This window comes from Vipera berus (assembly GCF_964194415.1).
Source record: "Vipera berus genome assembly, chromosome: 1".
Classification (NCBI taxonomy): Eukaryota; Metazoa; Chordata; class Lepidosauria; order Squamata; family Viperidae; genus Vipera; species Vipera berus.
In genome coordinates this window covers 128,868,473-128,893,613 of record NC_138202.1, presented here as the reverse complement: position 1 = coordinate 128,893,613, position 25,141 = coordinate 128,868,473, and the positions used below count along the sequence as shown (strand labels likewise).

The 25,141-nt window shown below is 38.3% G+C and overlaps 1 protein-coding gene across 2 annotated transcripts; it reads right to left on the bottom strand.

Moving 5' to 3' along the window:
* Nucleotides 1–257: 257 nt before the first annotated feature.
* On the bottom strand, nucleotides 258–24,994 carry RALB (RAS like proto-oncogene B). 2 transcript variants are annotated; one of them, XM_081341732.1, is made up of 5 exons: nucleotides 24,975–24,994; nucleotides 13,355–13,510; nucleotides 9,638–9,846; nucleotides 8,168–8,345; nucleotides 258–6,144 (listed from the first exon to the last, which is right to left on the bottom strand). In XM_081341732.1, the coding sequence occupies exons 2-5, from the start codon at nucleotides 13,466–13,468 to the stop codon at nucleotides 6,025–6,027; spliced, it is 621 nt and encodes a 206-aa protein (XP_081197858.1). In that variant the 5' UTR covers nucleotides 13,469–13,510; nucleotides 24,975–24,994; the 3' UTR covers nucleotides 258–6,024. The 2 variants fall into 2 exon arrangements, with proteins under 2 accessions (XP_081197858.1, XP_081197857.1); XM_081341731.1 differs by lacking the exon at nucleotides 24,975–24,994 and adding an exon at nucleotides 24,679–24,915.
* Between the last annotated feature and the right edge of the window lie 147 nt (nucleotides 24,995–25,141).

The window sequence follows — 25,141 nt, the reverse complement described above, 5'->3', positions numbered from 1 at the left end:
TTAAGTGTAACTCCCTTATGACAATGTCTTTATTTATACTGCCTCCTTAGTAGACAAGCTGGCATATTTCAGCAGGTGGCAGCACCTGGCTATGTTGGCAGAGGTTAGAAAATAAGCAGGAACTGTGCTCATTAACACTTAGATCTTCCAGGAATCCCAGGGCTATAAGGAAATTGAAATAAGGCGGCTGCAAGCCACTTTTGTACTTAAACCCTTTTCCTTTTGTTTTTAAGAGTTACGTAATGGTATACAGCAGATTCACAGCAAAAGACAGTTTTTATTCGCAATTCTTTTATCTAAAACTGGCACAGTAAAATTCAGGATAAGAATGAATAATGCACAGTATTATTAGTGTGGCTTTTCCAGTTTTCCTAAGACTGTGCAGCTGTCCTCCGAAGCTGCACCACTTTTCAAAAACAAATGTGTTGGAATTTAAAGAACTGCAGACAGGAGCCACATGCAAACCTCTGCATACGCCAATGCATTTTTCTGCCTTTGAATCTGAAGCCCACCATGATTCTCCATGATGGCTCATGACCTCCGGTACCCCACCACCAATTCCTGATTTACAAATGGTGGCAGCAAGTTCTTGAAAAGCCTTTGCTGCTAGGTCCAATGACTACCCCATATTGTTAGCACAGAAGCCGGAGTACCAAATACCCTAGTTTATGTATGACAAGGGATTATGGTAATTGGGCCTTTCAAGAAACCATACTCCCTTTGATGTTTAACAGAGCCTTCTCAGAAGAGAAATTAGAATTTTATTATGCAGTTGTGTCACTTTTCATTTCAATTCCATTCTCATATGGAACCAAACATGTAAATTTTCCAGGTGTGCATCCAGGATTTGTTTTTTTAAATGCAGTTTGCATTAACAGTTGGAAAAAAGATAATTCAAACACTTAAAAACACCATATTTCATAAATAATCCTGAAGTAACCTTCATATCAATAGGGTTTCTTTACCATCATTTGCAGATAAACCAGAGTAACTTCATTCACACATAATGTAATCATCATTGGTAGAACTACATCACATAACATTGAAAAGACTAATATCTGTGAACCAGAAGAGTTGCAAGGAGACTTGAAAATATTTTGGAGGAGCAAGGTTGTAATAAAAGCAGCTTACCGGTATACTTTATAGTTGTTAATAAGTGTCAGTATAAGGTATATATAGAAATTAAGAGTCTGAATTTTCCAATATTCTAATGGAATGCTTTTATAATATTTTTGTGAGCTTTGATAGAAATTACATTCTGTTCACAATAGCTGTTTTCCTTTTTAATGATATAAATAAGCATGAGAATGAAAACAGAATTGTAATTTGGATTTTTGAAAAGATATAAACTATAGAGGGTTACATTTCAAAAGGTTTGATTTAATATTTTACACCTAAAGCTTAGAGATTATTATTTTTGTTCACATTTCATTTCTATTCAGTTCCCATTTTGCACAACCAGCTATAGATACATATAGTCTCCAAGTCTATTTTATGGTTCTAAAATGAAGCAGAGTGTTCACTAGAAATTACTGTAATTAATGTCAGTTTATAAGCTATCCGTTAGGTTTTTTCTCCCTCTAATATAGCTCATAGTTTATTTTCTTTTATTACAATAAAATATATACTTTTGAGTTCTCTCTCCTAAAAAAATTCTGAACAAATAATTTTGGGGTTTTTATAAATTATTTCCCAATTAAAGCTAACTTTTAATATCCCAAATGTTTCGATCAACTATTTTGTGGAATGACTGTCATGCTCGCAACCTGGTTTTTGTTATTTAGACTTGCCTGACTGGTGTTGGTCTGTAAGATATTTATAAAATAAGCACAGAAGTCAACTCAAACTATATAATAGTTAAATGCAAAAATGACTTGCATGGGACCATATATGGTTTATTAATTGCCATGTATGTAGAGTCCAATTTCTGCAGATGCTTTTACAAGTACAGCTCAAACATGTATGACTGTGATTTTCCAAGTATGAGTAGACTTCATCTCCTATAATTCCTAGAATGGATAGTTTAGCAATAGGTCCTATGTTCCTCAAGATCGATTCCCAACAGCTGGTTTATAGACAATAATGGACTACACAGAAATCAGGAGAAAAATGCATTCATTTATATACTTAACAACCCACTACATATACCAAATTTCATAACTCAACTTATTTCAAGAGACTGAAAAGTCAAATTAAGAATTTTGGACAACTGCTACTGATCAAAGGGGCTAATACTGAGTTAGATCCAATGATGTGAGTCACTGTGAGACAGCTTCCTATATGTTTACTGTCCCCAGTTGTTGTGAATACAGTCACTGATGCTATCAGATTTCAAATCCTTTGAAGAATGTGCACTGTTTGCGATTAGAAGTTCATTTAAACACTTGAGTATAAGCAGCCAAGCAATTATGCCAGGAAGTGCAGAATCTGAATTAGCAACAAACCAAAACAGCATAGGTAAGGATGAGGGATGCTGGGAATTCTAATTCAATAACAACTGAAGAACCCAAGCAACATCATGGCTTAATTCTTAAACAATGTTAAGTAACACCGATTTCATAGGCTGTCTTTTAAAGTAAACAACTTCTAAATAAATTGCTCTATTTTTAAAACATTACAGGGGAATAAGTTTAATTTAATGAATTTAGGCAGCAGTTCTGACATAGGAATAAATTTCGACTGAATAAAGGATTAGAGTATCTATTAAGGCTGTACAAAGCATGAAAAGAAGTGGTTTGTAAGTTATACTAAGTAGCATCTCTCTCTAAAGTTTCAACAGTTCTGTAACTACAAGGCTCATGTGGATGTTTCAAATTCCATTCTAAACCCTGAATCTGTGTGTATGCCTCAATTTATATGGCCATGCATCTCACGTAAGTGATTCTGAGCAGCTTACAAAGATTAAAAACAAAATGTTAAAGTAATGCCTAAACTATGCAAGTTATTTTCCCCAGTAAATTTCTGTAGTTCCTTCATGCTAAAAGGCATGCAATATGTTCAATAGAAATTGGATACATGAATTGTATCTTTTTGCTTGCTTTCTTATTGCATAAAACTCCTTATTCTTAAAAAAACAACCCATTTTTTTGTTCAAGTTTCTTATTGAAGTTATGTTTACCTATTTTAGAGATTTCTGTGAATCCTTCATGATGGCTGAAAGCTTCTATGTATTATCAAAATAAAATATCTACCATGGGTTGAGCAACATTTGATCTTCCAAAGAGGGTTCTGCAACATCCTTGTGTCCCTTCCTGCTAACATATGCTTAGGATTACTGGAGCTGACATTCAGCAGCATCTGGAAAGTTATATATTGCCCATCTCTGTTCAAGATGAAATCCACAGGCACCAAATTGTTTTATGTTGCATAAAATCAGTACCTATCAAAACTATATCCCCAAAGAATGCTTTGTTATTGAAAGCTCCATAGCTGAAAATTATGAGATTTCGATCTGCATTTAGGACAGGTGACACTGAACCTTGCCCATATTTTGATTGTTAGAAGAGCAATCTTGTGTTTTATTTGCCTTGCCCGATCCAATAAACATATCTAGTCACATTCTGTCTTCTCTAACACACAGTAACAATATGTGAACTGGATATCTGCTTCAGCCTATATTCATATATCATTTAGTACTGTTTTATTACTATGACAATATAATCCAAATAAAACTCCTTTATAGTTTTCCTATTTTAGCATTATTGGGCATTTTTTTTCAAATACTCTTAATTGATAAATCTAATCTTTATCCTCAGATATAAACTTCCAACTTTCTAACTATCCAGACATGGTTGTATTTTTCTTCTTCATACTGCTACCTGTTTATTCCCCTAGTTTTCAATTTCTGAAAAATTGAAGCAGCTTATCTATGAAGCAGCTGTTTTATCACTTTTCCAAGTCATGGGTATATAGGACCATATGAAATGCACAGGCCTCTTTTCTGGAGCCTTACGGAGCTTTTGTTGAAAATGATCAAAGCAGTTCCATGCTGCATACTAAATGAAAACAGTGTATATACTTCAATATAGATACAATAATTTCAAAAGTTTGTAAGAAGAAAAAAAATAACAAGTGAAAGGACAGAATCCCGGCTCATTGATTTATGTGACTTGGTTTTATGTGGTCTCATAACCTCAATTCGTAAACCCCCCTCGCTCTTAAAGCATACCCAGAGCTAAGCTAGATACTCTAAGTCAGGGGTGTCAAACTAGCAGCCCGTGGGCCAGATGCGTCATACGCAGGCCACACCCACCCGCAAAGGCAAAAAACGTTATGATACATCATGTGACACGCTTGACACTCGTGCTCTAAACCTTCCAAAGCATCCTGATACTTGCTTATTCTTGGAATTTTGAAAGTATTCTATAACCTGAAAGAGCGTTTATATAAAGTATATTTGCTCAACAGAACTTTCTCCAGCTTGGTGCTTTTTGACCGTTCCTCTCACATCCTGTTTGGAAATGGAAAAAAAAATACCGTTTAAAAGAGCACCAAATTGAGAAAGAATGGTTTAATGAATTGGCCAGAACTATTTTTTAAAAGTGTAATGATATACTTCCACATGCCATTTTTATTTACCCCATTAATGATCAAATAGTGACAAAAGAAAAACAATTGTTAACTGAATAAATTTAGCTGTCTTTACAAACTTTATCCCATTATCCAGTGAATAATTATAAAAAGTTCTTGTACAAGGAAACCAAGAGTCAGACATCTTGGCAACTGTTCATTATTAACTTGATATATAGATATATGAAAAGATTGCACATCTCCGTCTTTTTAATTTAGCCACCACTGCTCCACAATGTGGAAAACACTAGGGCATGCTCACTCAGGAGTGGAATTTCATGTCTTGTTGTCACCTAGGCAGATACCAACAACTCTGATGGGAGAAAGAAAGTAAAGCCAACTATAATACATCATTAAGTTTCTCTGGTTCAAACAAACTACTAGAAATATTTTCTGTACAAGTTTCTTAATTTTTTTTTTACAGTTCAAATGGAGTAAGTGCAGGATAAGGACTGGTGGATTTTTTTTAACCACCCACTTTTAAAACAAGGGCTGTATCCAATTCATGAAACTACATAATGTGAACTTTCACATTAAAAAAAACCCTTCTTCTGTTAAATTTAGCAACCACTATGGCTTCAATACATGACTCCAAACCATCACAACACCATGAGTAAAAATGTCCAAGTTTAGGGAGGAAACCAATTCTTTGGAAGGAAGGGTAGAATTACTCAATGGAATAAACCAAAAACATCTAGCTTGATGTCATTCATACGTCTTAGATTTCAAATACTAAAATCCTCAACAAATGTACTGAAAAATTGAGTTAGTCTTAGAAAACTCCTCTGCATCAAGGTGCTTAGTTAATTTACTCCCGATTTAAGACAGTATTAATTTGCCACAATATATTTACTAATGTTCTGAAATTTACTATAGTCATTATGGAAATGCTCAATGTTCTGTTTTTTTTAAAGATAAGCCTTACACTGTCCATCTAATATGTTGGTAAAACAGCAAAGCTGACACCACCATAACTTATTTTAAGCAGCACTATACATTTTAAAGGCTAGAAATAGCTCATTTTGACAACTTGTGGTTTTAAAAAAAAATCACCGAAGGCTTAAGCCTTTAAGACCACACAAAATGAAGTCAGAAAGAAAAGACAGCTACAACTTTGGTGGAACGCCATTTAAACAAAAAAAAAAAGGGTGGTGAAGAGTTGTTGAGGAGTGCCCTTGGAGCAGCATCCGGAGGTAAATTCAGAGTGCACCATATGACTAACAGGTAAATTGCTTATGATAAAAGGAAAAAATGCTTGCATTACTGTTTACCAGTGAAAGCTGCTTTCAAGAATCATCCTTCTTGGTATACATGGATCTGCTGAACTTCAATTCTTATATCAATGTGAGTTGAAAAATGTATTGAATTCAGATTTCTTCTTATTAATTCAGTCCTCTATTGTTAGTAGTAAAATGTCTTGTTAGTATTGTCACCTATAAGTGTAGCTCTTAAAGATCACAATAAGCAACATCGTTCTTTAAAACTCTTCTTATTCTTGCTGCTTTTTTTGCCATTCTTGTCTTTATTATCTGACATTTTCTTGGATCTAATTTCTCTCATCAAATCAAAAAATACCTAAGAAGAAAGAAAAGTAGGCAACATTATCAGCATTTGAAACTGGCTTGCATGAAGAAATAGTGCATGTTTTAAATTAATGCAACATATTATGAAAAAAATATAAATCCCTAAACATCCTGTTTATTCACAAAGGTGATTTTAAATGGCTAATTTTTAACCGTCATAAATTTGTTAGTTAGTCCTCAACTTATAGCCACAGTTGAGCCCAAAATTTCTGTTAGGTGAGACAGTTGCTAAGTGAGTTTTGACCCCTTTTATGACCTTTCTTGCTACAATTGTTAAATGAATCACTGCAGTTAGGTTAGACACATGGTTGTTAACTGAATCTGGCTTTCCCGTTGACTTTGCTTGTCGGATAGATGCAGAAGATGAACACCACACCCCTCACAAATATGAACCAGTTGCCAAGCGTCCGGATTTTGATCAGGTGACCGTGGGGATGCTGTAATGGTCGTAAGTGTGAAAGACTGTCCTAAATCACTTTTTTCACTTTTAACTATTTGAATTTGATGCAAAAAGCACAGGAACTCTCAGGGAATTAAAACAAAATTTAATAAGAGCTTCAAAAAAATTCGACTGGAATCTAACCTGCACATATACATGCTAATGTGAAATATAAAAGATTTATTCAAGACAAGTTGAATCTGCCCAGTTCAATAATTTCTCAGAGCTAAGCATGCTTATAAGATTCTCAAATTCAGTGGGCAATAGGCAATCCAACAGAAAAGGCACTTCGTTGCTGGGCCACATGGCACAATCCCACAAGAGGATTTTCTTTTTTTCTGAATAAAAAATAATGCTGGAGAAGCTCTCGGTTTTCTTTTCCTCACAATGATGATGATGATGATGATGATGATGATGATGATGATGATGATAATAATAATAATAATAATAATAATAATAATAATAATAATAATAATAATAAGAAGAAGAAGAAGAAGAAGAAGAAGAAGAAGAAGAAGAAGAAGAAGAAGAAGAAGTTGTTGGAAGGGACCTTGGAGGTCATCTAGTCCAACCCCCTGCTCAGGCAGGAAACCCTATACCATTTCAGACAAATGGCTGTCCAGTCTCCTCTTAAAAACTTCCAGTGTTGGAGCATTCACCACTTCTGGAGGCAGGTTGTTCCACTGGTTAATTGTTCTAACTGTCAGGAAATTTCTCCTTAGTTCTAGGCTGCTTCTCTCCTTGACTAGTTTCCATCCGTTGCTTCTTGTCCTGCTTTCAGGTGCTTTGGAGAATAGCTTGACTCCCTCTTCTTTGCGGCAGCCCCTGAGATATTGGAACACTGCTATCATGTCACCCCTCACCCTTCTCTTCGTTAAACTACACATACCCAATTCCATAGCTAGACTTAGTTCCACATGCATTAGACTGGCAAAGGCTAGCTTTAGCGAAACAAAGAAAACCATGAGGATTTATTTTTCTCTCTACCGACAGGCATAGCTCTGCTAGCACTGATGGAGCTAAGGCTAGCTTTAGCAACCAATATTCCTTTATGGCCACTTGCAGCAGCAACCCACAGTCAGGTGACCAGGATTTGTTACATTTTTTGTGGTTCCTAGCATTTATTTCCATTTTCCAGCAACAAAGTGCCCATTGGGAACTTTTGCCATGTTTGCTTCACTGTTGTCATAGAGTGGTCTGGTCACATGATATCTTGACGTACTACTGGGATGATTTACTACCATAATTCTGAGCTCAATTATAGTCATAAGTCGAGGGTTACCAGTATTGTGCTAACATGTATAATTTGCAGTTTGGGGAATAATTGAAGAGAAAATTTGGCAGCCAAGATATCCTTCTATTTACAAAAGGCAGTTTTTATTAGGTCACCATTTGCTCAAATTCTTTCATTACATTGAAGTGGTTGATAACTATTATAGTGATCCTTCGTGGAGAACTCACAAAGTGCCAACTTATTTTGCCTTACATTTATATGTAAGTGTAATTAAAACAAATGTCAACAGTGATCCGACAGCCTCATCTATGAAATATTGCTGAAAACAAACTCTTACTTTACCTTGTCTACATTTGCTCTTGTTTTTGCTGATGTCTCTACATACTGTACTCCCCACTCTTCTGCTTTACTTCGAGCAGCTTCTACAGGCACTTGTCGACGGTCCTCCAAGTCTGATTTGTTCCCCACTACGAGTAATGGGATTTTATCCTCTTCAGCTTTTACACGGAGGATCTGTTCTCTAGTATAGCATATTAAAAGCAAAACAGTAGATATGGCCTTAATCATTATTTCCTGCTAGGGTGAAAAATGCATGCATGTCAGACACAATAAGTGTGGTATGCCAAAGGAACTGCAATGCTATTACTGCATATTACATTTACTGGTCAAGCAGAAGAGCAGGTTGCAGATCCCCACTACCAGATAATGTGCCTCTTTTTTCCGGTTTCCATTCAAAGTATAATATTTACTGCAAGTAACTGATGCAATCTATTGTATCTATTATTCTATCTACCTACCTATCTATCTAATCAATCTAAACATATATACATGTATATGTATATGTGTGTATATATGTATACACATAAGGGACGTGGTGGCTCAGTGGGTTAGGTCAGCAGTTTGGCGGGTCGAATCCCGAGTGCTGCGTAAGAGAGAGTGCCTGTTACTTGTCCCAGCTTCTGCCAACCTAGAAGTTCGAAAGCACGTAGAAAATGCAAGTAGAAAAATAGGGACCACTACGGTGGGAAGGTAACAGCGTTCCGTGCTGTTTGGTGTCTAGTCATGCCGGCCACATGACCACGGAGACGTCCTCGGACAAGCGCTGGCTCTTCGGCTTTGAAACGGAGACGAGCACCGGCCCCTATAGTCGGAAATGACTAGCACGCATGTGCGAGGGAACCTTTACCTATGTATACACATATACATATGTACATTTAAATATACTTTACATAAGATTAAGTAGGAAGTGTACACATTATAGTCAGCACCATGCTAACTATTAGCAAAGCATAACACTGTATTAGCATAATCAGCTATTATTATTACCGTTATGCCAAATCAATAAACATCAGCATGAAGGCCAAGATTACAGACCTTAATTTATCATGTAAGCCCACTGTAGAGGCTTTTAACTTCTCAGTGTAAAGCTGAGAGACAAGGAAGGTCAAAACTCAGGTCTCCCAGTCCAGCATCTTAACCACTATTCCACACTGGCTCTCACAAACTAATATACTGATATAAAACGAATTTGTGTTTTGTACAGTTACAGCTATTGCAAATGTTCATATCGACAGAGGGAGAATTAAATAGTAAAAACTATTAGCTCTACCAAAATGCAAACCCCACAGCCACATTTAATTGGTAGCCTTTGCGTCTTCAAATATGCTAAGCATTTTCCTGTTCAGTTTAGCAGAAGCTCAAAATAATGTGTTCTGGGGGGAAAAAAGGAAAGATGGCATCTTTCTTTTGGACCACACTGTAGATTCAATCAAAAATCAAAGCCCGATGAAAACATCTAGAGATCATATTTACCTAAATTCTGCTGTGGCTGAAAAGGATTCGTGCTCAGTTATGGAGAAAACTAAGAGAAAACCTTCTCCACTCCGGAAGTAGTTGTCTCGAATAGCTGCATAATCTTCCTGCCCAGCTGTATCCAGAATATCTATTTGGACTTCTTCCCCATCTAGAACAACTTTTTTTCTGTAACTATCAGCCTTGGTTGGTTCATAGTCTTCAACAAACTAGACAGCATAAAACAATAGTTAGATACAGGATTCTTGCATCCTTTGGATGGCAAATTAAGTTATGGGAAATTATCTAGCTAACAATAATGCCAATTTGCAGTTCTGGGGTGTATAGCACCAAAATCAAAATATTTCCTTCACTTGTGTGTTAAAGATCTGCTTCAACTAATAATCTAGGGATCAAAATATGACAGTCTAAAACAATGTGCTCTATTTTTTTAAAAAAAAATCCCTTGTAAATATTGTATTAATTCTGCTTCTGTTTATTGTGAGTAAAGGCAAATAACAATTCTGAAATGAAGCTTCATTTTCCAGATGACTTCATGATGACTCTATTAAATTGCCATCAGAATTTGTTCAAGCAATTCTAAGCCTACCTTTGAAATCTTAAGCATTATGTAATTCTTTTTTGAGAGGTAAGATTGCAAGCAAGTCACATGTTATGCTTCTGCTACATTAGCATGATCTATAAAATGGGGTAAAAACTTAGTATTACTATTAATAAGCATTTGTATATACTCAACACGTGGTGGGATACTGGAAATTGCAAGGTAGCCTTTATATTACAAATCCTACCATACACCAGGAAAATGTTTACGGAAAAACTGGGTTTCATTGTGCTTGTGGCATACTAGTCAAAATGTGTCAAAAACTGATCTGGATCAGTAGGCATTTTTACTATTAGCAGGGAATACTGCATGCAGCATAGACAGCCAATAACCTTTCCTGTCTTTCTGAAAAGTCTTATGTGAGAGCCTCAAGTCATCAAAGCCACATTGGATGACAGATTTATGCACCCCATCTATTGATAACCATGGCATGTAGAAGACAACTTGACTGTAAGAGGAATAAATGGTATTTAAGTGCATGAATTAATGCAATGAATTAAACAACTATGTTCTGTGTTGTGGAACTAGGATAAAAGGGAAAGATGTAATAAATTTGAACAAATGCATAGTTGAACTGATGGAATGGAGATGATGAAAAGATATAAATGAAAGTGTAGATGGAATTATAAAATAAGTAAAATGTATGATTTTGATATTCATATAAAAACACATACGCTGAAAGCATCTACACTGTTGCGGATGCGTACAATTGTAGGCTGGTGATAATTGTGTTATAATCTGGTAGTTATCACTCAGGTAAATGTTGATAACAAAAGACTCAGGAAGAACTGCAAAAATTGTACACTATTTTAAATGAATTTTCTAAAACCCATGAACAATGATAAAGGTGATCCTTTGGTAAATATATGCTTAGAAAAAGGCATGCTTCAAATATATAGTTTAAGTCAATTCACACGAACACACAGAAAGTGAAAGAATTAAGTATGACCACTTTGATATCAGTAAATAAAGGGGATAAGAGGTCCTCAGTTTAAGGCAGGCCATTGTTTCTGGCAGTGTCAACAATAGATCTTCAGAAAAATGGGCATAAAAATCCCCAGAAAAGTAAAAATAATAAGAGAGAAAGTAAAACATAGGGAGAGGGGGGAAATAAAGAGCTTTATGTGGAAAAAATTGTAGAAGATCAATTAATCTCCTAATAGAATGAATGTAAGGAAAGAGAAGGGACACGGTGGCTCAGTGGGTTAGGACGCTGAGCTTGTCGATCAGAAGGTCGGCAGTTTGAATAGAATATCTCATCAAAGTTATAACCCATTGCTAGATGCCGTTAGAATCTGAATGGGGAGAAATAGACTATTTCCCATCTTTATTATGTAGCAAAATGGAGTGGCTTTGATAAAGAAGCCTTCAGATTCCAGACTAAGCTTATCTATGACATTAGACAGGTTTCAACTCCTCTGCAGAAAGCAGACATACCATCTGAGTATGCTGCTGGATTTATGGCTTCTGTTAGAAAATCAGATAGAAATTGTACCTAGGTGGGCCTTTTATCCTTTGAACAGCTTCAGTTTGTGTATCAGTTTGCCCTGCTGATCTTTTTTTTTTTTTTTGCAAAAGCTGAAATGACTGCTGTGGTAAACTTTTGGGTGCAGTTCAAGCCATCTGCATGGCTTCGGACCTGATGTCTCTGAGATCACTGGTTCCATGTGGAATCTGCCTTTTCAGTAAGAGCTGAGTTAGAGCATCATTTGAAGATGAGCCTTTTCAGTTATCCCCACCTCCTCACCCCAGCTCTCTGTAACAGCTTAACTCTACAGACAAAGATGGCTTATTGTGCCAGTAATGAAGAAGGGGGAAAGTAGCTCAAGATAGGCAAAGAAGACCATTTCTCTAATTTAAATTAATTAATATATCCAAGATAGGGATGCGGTGGCTCAGTGGGTTAGGACGCTGAGCTTGTCGATAGAAGGTCGGCAATTTGGCGGGTTGAATCCCGAGTGCCGCATAGCAGAGTGAGCGCCTGTTACTCGTCCCAGCTTCTGCCCACCTAGCAGTTCGAAAGCACGTAAAAATGCAAGTAGAAAAATAGGGACCACTACGGTGGGAAGGTAACAGCGTTCCGTGCGCCTTTGGCGTCCAGTCATGCCGGCCACATGACCACGGAGACATCCTCGGACAAGCACTGGCTCTTCGGCTTTGAAACGGAGATGAGCACCGGCCCCTAGAGTCGGAAACGACTAGCACGCATGTGCGGGGGAACCTTTACCTTTACCTTTACCTTTAAGGAAAGAGAATGAAAGAAAACCTCCCTGGACAGAATATAAGGAATTACTCTAGGTGTATGCAATTACGAAATAGTAGTGAGAAGTATGAAAAACAATTCACAGTGGAAGCATTAAATGAAAAAAACCATGGATGAGAAAAATGCCCAGCAAAGAATGACTGCTGCAAAAGAGAACAAGAGAAACAGCATGTATGTTGACAGGAACAAAAGTTTGAAAATACAGTATGTAGCCAGAGAGCAAGGAATGGTTAAGATCACCTCCAGTGATGCCCATGATTTCTGAAGGCAAACTGTTCCACTGGTTAATTGTCCTCACTGTTAGAAAGTTTCTCCTTAATTCCAGGTTGCTTCTCTCTTTACAACATACCTAATTACAACTTATCTGAGGCTAGAATTGAAATGAATGCTGTAAATGTTGGTGAAAATGGAGTAAAATGTGCTGTTAAAATGCTGAAAATAGTAAGGCTGCAGGGATAACCGATGTTGATGGGAAATGGCTCTTTTAAGAATTTCTGCCACTTTCTTATATACGATTACATTCTTAAGAGAAGGGAGAAGTTTAAAGAAAAAAATAAATGCATGAAGTGGTATATTGGTTTTGAAAGGGAAAAAAATTAGTTTTGTGGATAAAAAGTTATAAAGAGATGTTATTTTACTGACTATTCTAGAAGGCTTCTTATATTTAAAACCATGAGATCTAATCTAAACTACCAACAGGAAAAAAAAACAAAATAAAATTATTTCTTTTTGAAAAAGGCTCTACAAATTTATCTTGCATTGATGTCCCACAATGCACAGTAAAAGCAGTTTAGTACAGACCCTATAGCACATCATTTTATACCTATAAATAGAAAAACAACCAATATCTTACCTCATCATACATAAACTGAAGTGTAAGTGCTGATTTGCCAACGCCTCCACTACCAACCATGATTACTTTGTGAAGGGCAAGAGAGCTTTGACTTTTTGCCTTACTAGCAGCCATTTTTAATATAGTTGTCAGGTATGAGCCGAGTAGAATGATGAGCTAGAAGCCAAAAAATAGATCAAGTATTTAATCATCAGAATGACAGAATTCTATGATGCAATTTAGACAAAATTTCAAATATGTCACAACCTTTGAGAAGAACAAAATAAACATTGATGCTTTAACCGCAATTTCATCTGGATACACCATTGAATCAATTTAGAACACAATATGATGAATAATTGTTAGGCTTTCCTATAATTCTAGTACAATTTTGAATAAGTTTGTGCAAAATTCTGTTTCCCTTTTCAAATAGCAAACTTATAATTTCACTTGAAAAGACACAAGTTTGGCTTCAATTATAGTGTGTAAACAGGTCGATGTTAAGAAACGTGCAATTTTAATTTGTGTTAAAATGTTAACTTCGTAATTTCATTGGCATTAGAAACAAATACGATGAAACAGAAAAGAATAAAAATAAAAGGTTGAAGCTTGCTCATATTGCACTGAACATTTGGTACCTAAAGTTTGGAGAACTCTCCTAAAACAGATTTTGAAGGCATAGAGGAGATTGCTGGGAAGATGTGAAAGTATTTTCACTACATTATCTATCATGGAAATTCATCAATGAATTGTGCCCAAAAGGCTGGAAAGTTTCTGCCAACCAAATATTAACATAATGTGTATTACCAGAGGAACAGAAGAGGGGTTATACTAGAGGTTTGATGCTCTCGTCTATGTAAAGGTAGTTCTCAACATATGGCCAGTCACTAAACTAAAGTTATGTCAGATTTCTCAGGGCTACAGATGACCCAGATTTGAAGTTCCAATAACATTTTGGATGCTTGGCAACCAGCCCACATTTACAGCTGTTTGTCATGTAACTGCAATTTATGATGCATTTTGCCAGAAACTGGCCTTTATTTCCAGTTTCTGGCAAAAAAAAATAATAATACCCAGAGGACAATGAATCTGCTTAACGATTGCCAGGTTCACCTAACAACAGCCACAACAAAAATTGTAAAGTCAGGTATGGTCACATGGCGACCCAGGTAATGACTGGCATGACTTAAGCCCATCATCATTCTAGACTCAACTACTCGTACAATGTATTTATCTTCTGTGAGGCTCGTTAATTGAAAGAAATCTTAACACCAAAATTAGCCATACAGTATTATATAATACAGACAGGTCAAGTGTTCTCTTTCAGACTGCAAGACTATCAAGTTTTCTCAGGCCTACCTGATACCCAGGAATAGCAAAATACTTTTGAAATTCTTATAGTTGTCTCCACATTTAGAGCCGTGGTGGCACAGTAGTTAGAATGCAGTATTTCAGACTAATTCACTGCTCACTCTAGGAGTTCGATTCTGACCGGCTCAAGGTTGATTCAGCCTTCCATCCTTCCGAGGTCGGTAAAATGAGGACTCAGATTGTTGGGGGGCAATAGGCTGACTCTGTAAATCACTTAGAGAGGGCTGTAAAGCACTATGAAGTGGTATATAAGTCACTATGAAGTGGTATATAAGTCTAAGTGCTATTACTATTTATTCAGATTTGAATATTTTCTTCAATTAATAGAAATCTCCTTGAGATACCTTAGATTTTTAGGAATTGCCATGTAAAGCTCAGAGTGGATAATCAATAGTTTTTGCCTATACAGCATGGTCAGGCACCACAACAGAGAAAATTGTGATGCCTGTCTACTAGAATAGCATTTCTTTAGAGATCCATACCATTCCTATTTTACTTTACATTCCAAAAATCCTTGTCAAACCTGACTGCTTTCCCAGTCCTTGCAGTAGTGTAGATGTGTTGTGGATGGTTTTTCCCAAACATAATTCCTCCCCCCCTTTTATTTTTTTTATTTTTTAGAGTATAGGTTAGCTACATTTGTCTGGAACAGTGTGGCTTCTATGTTTGTTTAAATAATGAAATAACCACGATACAGTTTTAAATTAATATCATAGAAGATATATAGATATAAAATATTTAATAGCTTTCAAATTTGATTCCTTCCTCAGATTTGCTCAGAACTTTTCTAAAATTCTACTTTTATTATTATTGACTCTAATCAAGCAAGCAGATACAATCTTTCTCCTTTTACTTGCCATGCAGCTGGCATTCCACGATTTGTCCAGCTAGACTGCAACTGAAAGCGGTCATTCTTTAAGAACAGAGTCTGGGCCACTGATTTATACATAGACAGAACGCTTTTGTAAAATCCTTCTAGTACTCCATTTCTAAGTCTGATTTAACGGTTAACATGAAATCAGAAACTGCAAAACTAAAATATGAATTCTATTTTCTCATAATATATATCTGATAAAAGTATGAAGCCAAATGGATTATAATATTTTAGATAACTCAATTATAGGCATCATAATGATTCAGAGTTTATCTTATATTCAGAATTATACTGAGATATTAAACTTTAAGACATGATTGTGGCAATTCAAAACCTTTTCTATTAGCACAAGAATAGTAAATCTCTTCTTGCCCCTTCCCTCTAAACCAGGAGTGTCAAACTCAATTTCATTGAGGGCCGCATCAGCATTGCAGTTGCCATTGGGGGGCCGGGTGGGTGTGGCCCGGGTGGGCACGGCCTACTGGGTGGGCGTAGCTGGAGTGCGTATGGCCTACTGGGTGGGCATGGCCAGCTCTACATCGTTCGCGTCAAGGGTGCCTATGGGGGCCTGGGCAGGAGTGGGACAGATCTGAGGGTCTCTGGCAGAAGGAGATGGGACCAGGGCAAGTGCCAAGGCATTGTCCACTGGAGGACCACTGTTCTTCTCAGGCCATGCGGGGGGGGGGGGGGCTGGAGGGTGGTGCTGAGGTCAAATACCCAGCCCAGCGGCACTAAGCCCAGCCCCACTTCCCCAAGGGGGTGCCCAGCTGCACTTACCTCCTCCTCAAGGCTGCTGCTGCTGTACTTGCTCTCCTTAGCCAGGTTGCTCATGATGGGTACGAGGGCAAAGTCAAGAGGGAGGCCCACTCCCTCTCCATGTGAGGAGACCTGGCTTTATATCCGAAGCTTCCCTTAGCAATAGGATTGGAGACCCCCTAGGATGGGCCAGGAGGAGGGGGCAAGGGGATGGTGAAAGGGCAGCAGGGCAGAACTAAGGCAGGACTTCCCTCAGACCCCTTCCTTCCTTCCTTCCTTCCTTCCTTCCTTCCTTCCTTCCTTCCTCCCTCCCTCCCTTCTTCCTTCCTTCAACAGAGCGGTGGGAAAATATTTGAGATGAGGGAGGAAGAAAAACAGGCAAGAAACACAGCTGGGGAAGTGTCATCCTTCGTGAGGAATGAAGAAATGCACCATCGCCTGGAAGTGGCAAGCACATGGCCCTTGCCTACTTCACATATGCGGCTTGGTGGGCTCTGGGGGAGGGGATGCCATGAGCAGCGTGAGAGTCAATGTTACCTGCACAATGCTGCCCAGCCCCCAGCCTGCCCAGTTTTGGCAGGCAGCGGGGTGCTCTTCTCCCAGTGCCGAGAGGCTGAGCCGGGTGGCATGAATCTGAAGAGAAGCACAACGCTGCCCAGCTCCTAGCCTGCCCTAAGTAAGCAGGGCCATGCGCTGGCCACTTCCAGCCGATGGTGCATTTAATTCCTTACAAAGAGGTCAGTGCCCACGCGGCAGAAGCCAGTCCCTCGCTGTTTCCAAATGGCCTTGTGGAGCTAAGACTGAATGTATTTCAGTATAGATGACCACCACAAAATTGTACATTGGCTCCCAGCCACCCGGGGCCGAGACCAAGGCAGCGAGGGCTGTTCCCTCACTGTTTCCAGGATGGCTTCGCGGGCCACATGAAACAACTTCGCAGGCTGGATCCGGCCCCCAGGCCTTGTGTTTGACGTGTCTACTCTAAACTTTCCTTGCAGTCAGAAAACAGCAAGGATGTTTTTCATATTCAGTGTTGCCTAGTATTACACCTTCTTGTTAATGTTGTTTTCAGTCGCTAAGTCATGTCCAACTCTTCACAACCCCATGGACCATAGCATGCCAGATTCCCCCGTCCTCCACTATCTCCCGGAGTTTGCTTAAATACATGTTCATTGACACTATATAATCAGCTCATCCTCAGCTGTTCCCTTCTCCTTTTGCCTTCAATCTTCCCCAGTATCAGGGTCTTTTCCAAGGAATCCTCTCTTCTCATTTGGTGGCCAAAGTATTTTGAACTCCAGCTTCAGTATCTGTTCTTCCAAAAACCAGTCAGGGTTGATTTCCTTCAAGATTGACTGATTTCATCCCCTTGTAGTCCAAGGGACTCTCAAGAGTCTTCTCCAGCACCACAATTGGAAAGCATCATTTCTTTGGCACTCAGCCTTCCTTATGGTCCAACTCTCACAGCCATAGCTCTTACTATACGGACCTTTGTTAGCAAAATGGCGTCTCTGCTTTTTAATATGCTGCCTAGGTTTGCCATCTTTTACAGGTAGTCCTCAACGTACGATCACTATTGAGCTCAAAGGTTCTGTTGCTAAGCGAGATAGTTGTTAAGTGAATATTGCCCCATTTTACAACCTTTCTTGCCGCAGTTGTTAAGTGAATCACTGCAGTTAAGTTAGTAACACAGTTAAGTGAATCAGACTTTTCCATTGACTTTGCTTGCAAAAGATGATCACATGACCCTGAGTTACTGCAACCATCATAAATATGAGTCAGTTGCCAAGCATCTGAGTCTTGATCACATGATTATGGGGATGCTGCAGCGTTTGTAAGTGTGAAAACAGGCATAAGACTTTTTTCACAGTACCATTGTAACTCCAGTCACTTTTTTTTCTATTAACGACCCTGTAATCCCTTGTGGAGTCAGGGTGACAGAATGGAGCTCAAGCGTTTACTGGCTGGATGCCCTTCCTGACACCTATCAGAGTTTGCAGCAAACAATTACTCATTGTGCCCAAAGATAGAAATATCAGCTATTACCTAGGATCAAACTCACAACCTCCTGATTGTGAGGCGAGAGCTCTACCTCTAGGCCACTGCGCTGCTTGGTCACTAAATGAATTGTTGTAATTGAGTACTATCTGTAATTTCATGGCTGCAGTCATCACCTACAGTGATCTTAGAGTTCAAAAAATAAAATAAGTCACTATTTCCATTTCTTCCCCTTCTATTTGCCAGGGAGTGACCAGATGCCATGATCTTAAGTTTTTTTTTTTTAATGTAGAGTTTAAACCCAAATTTTGCACTCTCTTTATGGAGATTACTTGAAAACCATGAGGAAATGTGACCAACAGGCTACCATGAGTTTTGAGGAGGGATAAGAATCAGCAAATGGCCAAAAACAACTGGCTAATCAATCCAAAGGTGTCCAGTGATAGGTATACAAGTAGTTTAATTTTGAGATTTTTGGTAACTAGTTAGCTTAACATTACTGTAGCTTTACCAGTGACCAAGCATACTACAGGTAGTCCCCATTTACTTAGCACAATTGGGACAAGACATTCCATTGTTAATGCTATGAATATAAAGTGAAAAGTCATGTGACTGTATGCAACTGACAACATCAGTTCTGGCTATGGTTATTAATAGTTTATTGTGACCATTATTTCCAAAGCAATATAATTTGCATTAGCAAGAGTTCACAGTCTCACATGTATATATAGTTGCACTGCATTTATTAAAGTGATCCATTTGAAGAAAACTATAAAATTTAGGTCATGCTGCTGGTCCCAAACCATTAAATTTAAGTCATGTGATTGCTATTTATATAATGATTGGTTACTTAATTTTGTGGAAGTAGTACTTCAATTTTTCTTTTGTGCTCAATATATCTAAATAAGTTATGCAGAGCTATTTTTGCTTCTCTCCCCATATCACTTAATCTTGAATAGCTCAGAACATTAATAACAGTAATACTTTATGTACCAGAATGCATTCATGAAATAAATTAAACGCATCAAGGCAACTCTATTCTTGTACTATATTTCATGCTACAGAAATATCTTCCTTTAGAACTCCGTTCAATATAAAGAAATCCCTTTTATACAATCCAAATCCAATTTCTGCCTGATTTTGCTGCATCTTTGATATAAGAACATAATACCTCAATTCTTGCTCAAAGTTTAAGTTGCTTTAAATGCAAATTTCTTCGTTGAGAGATAAAAATGATGAGCAATAATCAAGAGTACCTGCATGCTTCCACATTTAAAAACCTACACACAAATGTTGCCATGGCTACATGCTGTCATTTTGCCTTGAGTTTACAACCGTAATGCTATTCAGCAAAACTGAAGACACATACTGCCTTTTTGTGTATAGGCATTAACAGCCAAGCACAGCTGGCTCAGGAATTCTGGGAGTTGAAGTCCACGAGTCATAAAAGAGCCAAGGTTGCCTACCCCTGGCTAAGCCTATTCAGTGACCAAACCTAAAAGTGTAATGAGATACAGGTTCACAACTCATTAGCGATGTAATCAGAATTGGCACACTGAAGAGGAAAAACAAGCTTACATGCTTAAGCACCATCAACATCACAAGAACTTAAAAACTGACATCCACAAAACCAGCCTCAAATAATCATGTAACACTGTGTGTTAATGTAACCATATTTTCAGGTTTCTATCCATCAATCACTCAGTCTTGACATCTTCGTGATGGGAACACATGGTAAATAATTACAATCTAAAAATGACTCTAGAGACTTCTTCAGAATTTTAGATCATAGGTTGCCAGCAATAGGCAATGTTGGATAACAAAATACTCGTCCCTCCATCCCCATAGAACAGGGGTGTCAAACTCGCAACGTCACGTGACGTGTTGTATCGTAACTTTTTTTCCCATTACCAGCAATGGGATGGGTGTGGTTTTGGCATGACGCATCCGGCCCGCAGGCCGGCAGTTTGATACCCCTGCCATAGAACATTTAAAATTACCAAATTCTCATTCTAATCTTATAAGATTTCAACATTCCCCCCAACATCAGACTATAATACAAATTTGTACAAGAATGCCAAGTGTGGCAAATATTATTTATCTCTACTGAAATAATTGAAAATAAATTTCCTCTGGATTCTACTAGTTTTAAACATGTGGGGAAAACTGGAAGATCCTAGTAAATCACACAGAGACTAACACCATGATAGAAAAAGCATATTAACTTCTTTGTCCTACCATAAAAATGAACTTCTGAACGGCAAGACTTTTTTAATTTATAAAGAATGGATTTTACAGAAAACAAGTTTTGGGAAGAAAATTGCAATACCTATAACATGTTCTTACTGAATATTTTCTTACTCTTCCACATAAAATAATATACTGATTTGCATCTAAAGCAACAAGAATCTGTCTTCCTCAATCAGATATTCTCAAGATGCATTCGGAAAATAACTACCCAAATTCCCAAACTGAATTGAATCATAGTCCTAAAACACCTGAAAGTTACCATGTTGAGAGAAGCTGCCTTGGCACTTTGCACATAATGAACCTAAATGTTGAATAAAGTATCTCATCATCCTGGATTCAAGTAATAGCAATGAGATTTGCTTCTTTCATGTCTTTAAGCAAGATAAAAGCTCAAAACATTTGAGGAGAACTTCAAGAAAAGCCTGAAATATACCCCAGGGTTAGAGCTTGAGAATATAACAGTCTGTTTCTTATTTCTAAGAGGATCATTTTCAATATAAAATAATTGCAGCTAAAAGTTCTAAAGTGTTGAACATATATGGATTCTTTTATAACAAGCCTATTTTATAATGACAAAATTTTCTAATAATTTTTCTAATATGCATGATTCCTTATGAAATATGAATTTTAAATAGGATATTACATTTAAATGAATCTATCCTATAAGAAACGGAGATGAGCACCGGCCCCTAGAGTTGGAAACGACTAGCACGCATGTGCGGGGGAACCTTTACCTTTACCTTTATCCTATAAGTGCAATAATTCTGAGGCACAATATGAGTTACTAATGTCACATCTTACAAACTGAACTGTAGCTAAACCCAAAATGACTGTAAGTAGAAATGTAGTTTTCCAGAATGCTATTAAATACTTGGAAATATGGAGAATTATTCCAGAGGTAGAAAATTGCAAGATTGCTGAGATTTGTGTTTGTGCACGCGATACAAACCCATTCTTAGTGATCTGAAAAAAATACTGTTTTTTTTCTACAGATGCGTTTATGTATTACCCCATTCCACAACCACCAACATTTTGGTTTAGCATTATCACTGAACCAGATCAATATTAATGGGTTATAAACCCACTTGGAATGAACAACTAGAAAAAAATAGTGGTGATAGGGATGGTATTTTCTTTCAAAACAAATGAAAGAAAATGTTACCTCCAGACAAGTAGTCCTCAACTTAAGACAGTTCATTTAGTGACCAAAGTTTACAACAGCATAAGTCACTAAAAAAAGTGACTTATGACTGTTTCACATGACTGTTGCAGCGTCCCCAGGGTCACATGATCAAAACTGTCTTTTATTTATGATGGTTGCAGTGTCTGTCATTTACTGGCTGAGCTAAACCACAATCACACAAAATAAATTACACTACAAATCTCTAGTACATGAAAAGTAGATAAACGCTGTCATTCTCTTAAGTTCCAAACAGTAATTTCTGAAAGAAAAACCACAGTAGCATTAAATATTCCATGGTTACATATATAACTGCAAAACATTTATATATACCAAGATATCAGTTAGTAGTACCATGTCTCCTATATGCTCAATCAAATCTATTATACCGCTTTCCTAAACAGACAAAAATTGACAAAACAAGATTGTAGTCAATATACCAAACCTCAGATTTCCATATTTTCCTTCAGTGAAACATTAGAACCTCATCTAATAGATCCCTTCTTTATTTCTAAATGGCAAGAGAGTCCCTGATCTAGCCTTCCCTATCTTTTGCTTATCTAGCATTTTTGTGTTCTCAACTTACTGTAGATCAACATTAAGCATCTGTGTAACATTAGCTAACATGTCTCAGCACATACAAGAAACAAGTCATAATGATGAAGTCTGTGTTTTGCAGTATCTATAATGAGGAGTATGAAGGGGGTATTCCAACTAGAAATGGCACAAAATAAATGAAAGAAAATGTTACTTCATGGCACAAAAGAACGTAAGAAAAAAGTAAAAGAGCTAAAAAATATTGAGGCATATATTAATAGCCCTTTAAATACTGTATGTCAGAATTAGGAAACTGGCCAGAAAGACAGCTGAACCTCTGGAAAACCAGGGAGTTCAAATATTATTGAAGAAGGATAAGGAGACTGCAGAGAAAATGCAGGAATGATTTGTATCTGTCTTCACTGCTGAAGATAAATGGCAGATATCCATGCTTGAAATGCTACCTTCAAGGAAGCCTGAATAGCTGAAACAAATAACAGTAAGAAATTGAGCGGGGAAAACAAAATAAATACTTGACCTAGATGGCATTGACCTGAGAATTCTAATTAGGAAAAAAAAGCCCTAATAAAAATATATGCCCAAACTCTCTACCAAAAAGTGGCATATTTAACACTGATGTAGAACCTAGAAGGATTTAGGAAATTAAAGGTTGATTATCTTAACTTTTTCTACCAAAATTAGTGGAGCATTTTACTGAGCAGAAATTAACATGATTTCTGCAAAGAAAAACCTTGTCTTGCTAGCCTTTGATTTTCTTTTTAAATTTCACAAGTAGAGGTATAATCTTATACAATGTTTTATTGGTCTTCCAAAAAAAGGTCCAGCATCCCTTGACGACAACATTCTTTAGTGTATAATTAGTAGTCATAAAATAAGAGAGGGCATTATATAGTCTATTAGAGAACAAAAAAAGGAAAGAATGCAAATAGTGCCTTTCCCTAGGAATCTGTACTGAGATTAATAGAGATCTACTTTTTGTTTAAATAAGAGTAACACAACCAAGGAATTCCAATTCAAGCACTGTATTTATCCAAATTTGATCTCCAAGAATTGGACAATATAAAATGAACAAGTCAGAAATATTTTTTGGCACATTAGAGCTATTTGAACCTAGGCGGCTATATTAATAAAAAAAATGAACAATTCCTTCTATAAATATATCGCACAACCATGCTCTATATTCTAACAAGGCCTTTAAATCAATCCAGCTTAATACGGAAAATACAGCAAGACAGTTCAGAAAGGCGAGCCTTTTTCAATGGAATCCAGAAAGGAATCGGGAGAGCAACAAATATACGATCTGTTGACACTTCCATAAAGAATTTACCCATCGTCACCTCAGATTCTTGCAGGGGTTAATATTATCTCCCTTAGGTTAACGACAGAAAATAGTAACATGGTATCATTGTCCACACTTAAGGGAAAGGAAGGGAACTGATGCTAATTTGCTACAACGTCCTAACACACTAAAAGTGGAAACGAGATTTGACGTGGGAGGTCTGCTAGAAATCCAACACCCCCCCCCCACTTTTATGCTGGACTAGTTCTCTATAACCCAACTCAAAGCATTTTTGCAGATCTTTTGCTCCTTCCTCCAAAGCGATACTTAAAAGCGACATTTCTCCCCGCACGGAACCTCGTGTTTTGCCTAATGCACGACTACTCCCACTATTTCTTACCTCCGATCAATAAAAGCACCCACGTCTCCCAGCCTTTTACGAGAAAAATTCTCTTTTAAGCCAAGGGATCGCCAGTGGCGTTGCCCTTACGGACACACACACACACACACACTCGCAGCCCCTCGAACGAGCAGCGGCTTGCCACGAAAGGTACACAAAAGGCTTTCCCTTCTCTTTCCTCCCCCCCACCCCACCCCAAAAGGAACCCAAGGCAAAAGCCATCCGTATCCAGGAGGAGAAAAAAAAAGGCATCCGAACCACGTAAAGTTCCGCCGCCATTACGGGGTAAGAATGGATTGGGAGGGAAAGAGGGAAACGATACCCCACGTCCCCCTCGAAGGGATTAGTTACACCAACCAAGTACTTTCGTTGCCTGCGGGCTTCTGCCAGGTCCACCACCGGAGGGAGGGAGGGAGGGTATTTATTTTTATTTTTTTTCCCCGTTCCCAACTGCAATGCCACAAAATGGAAAAGCAAACGCCCAACCCCAAAGCAGTCCCGCCGCGCTCGCTTCCCCTTTTTTCTTCCCTCTCCCAGAGCGGCACGAACAGCGCGCGCGGGCTGCCGCGGCCGCTGCAAGCCTGGCTCGCCTTACAAAAAAAAAAAAAGGCTGAACTAGGAGAGCGCCTCTTTCCTCGCTCTCGGCTTCCCCGAAAAACCGAGAAAGGGTGGCATTTACCTTCTAGTTGGGGGGGTCTGGGTATTTGTTGAATTAAGGCTTCCCGAGGAAAAGCGAGGTTTCCCTGCCCGAGGCCGGTCGCCCTTAGCGCCGCTAGCTTTGCTTTTAGGGAGGCGGATAGCAGCGGCAGCACCAGCAGCAGCAGCAGCAGCAGCGCCACCACCGCCGCGCGCGCGCGCGCCTGCACGCGCTCGTTACCGCCCCGATGAAGGAAAGCCCGTACGTGCGCACGCTTCCGATTCCCTTCAGGTTCTCGACTTGCGCGCGCAGCGGCTTCCTTTTTTAAAAAAAATTACCGACGTGGCGCGCTCGACGACGTCGCGGGTGAAAGCAGACGCAGCGTCTTTGTTTCTTTTGCATTCGCTCCGCCCCTTCTCTGGGCTCACGCCCACCTCCCGGGCGCTTCTTTACGAGTCACCTCCTGGATCCAGAAGCGTCCGACGATGTGGGGTGGGTGGGGGGG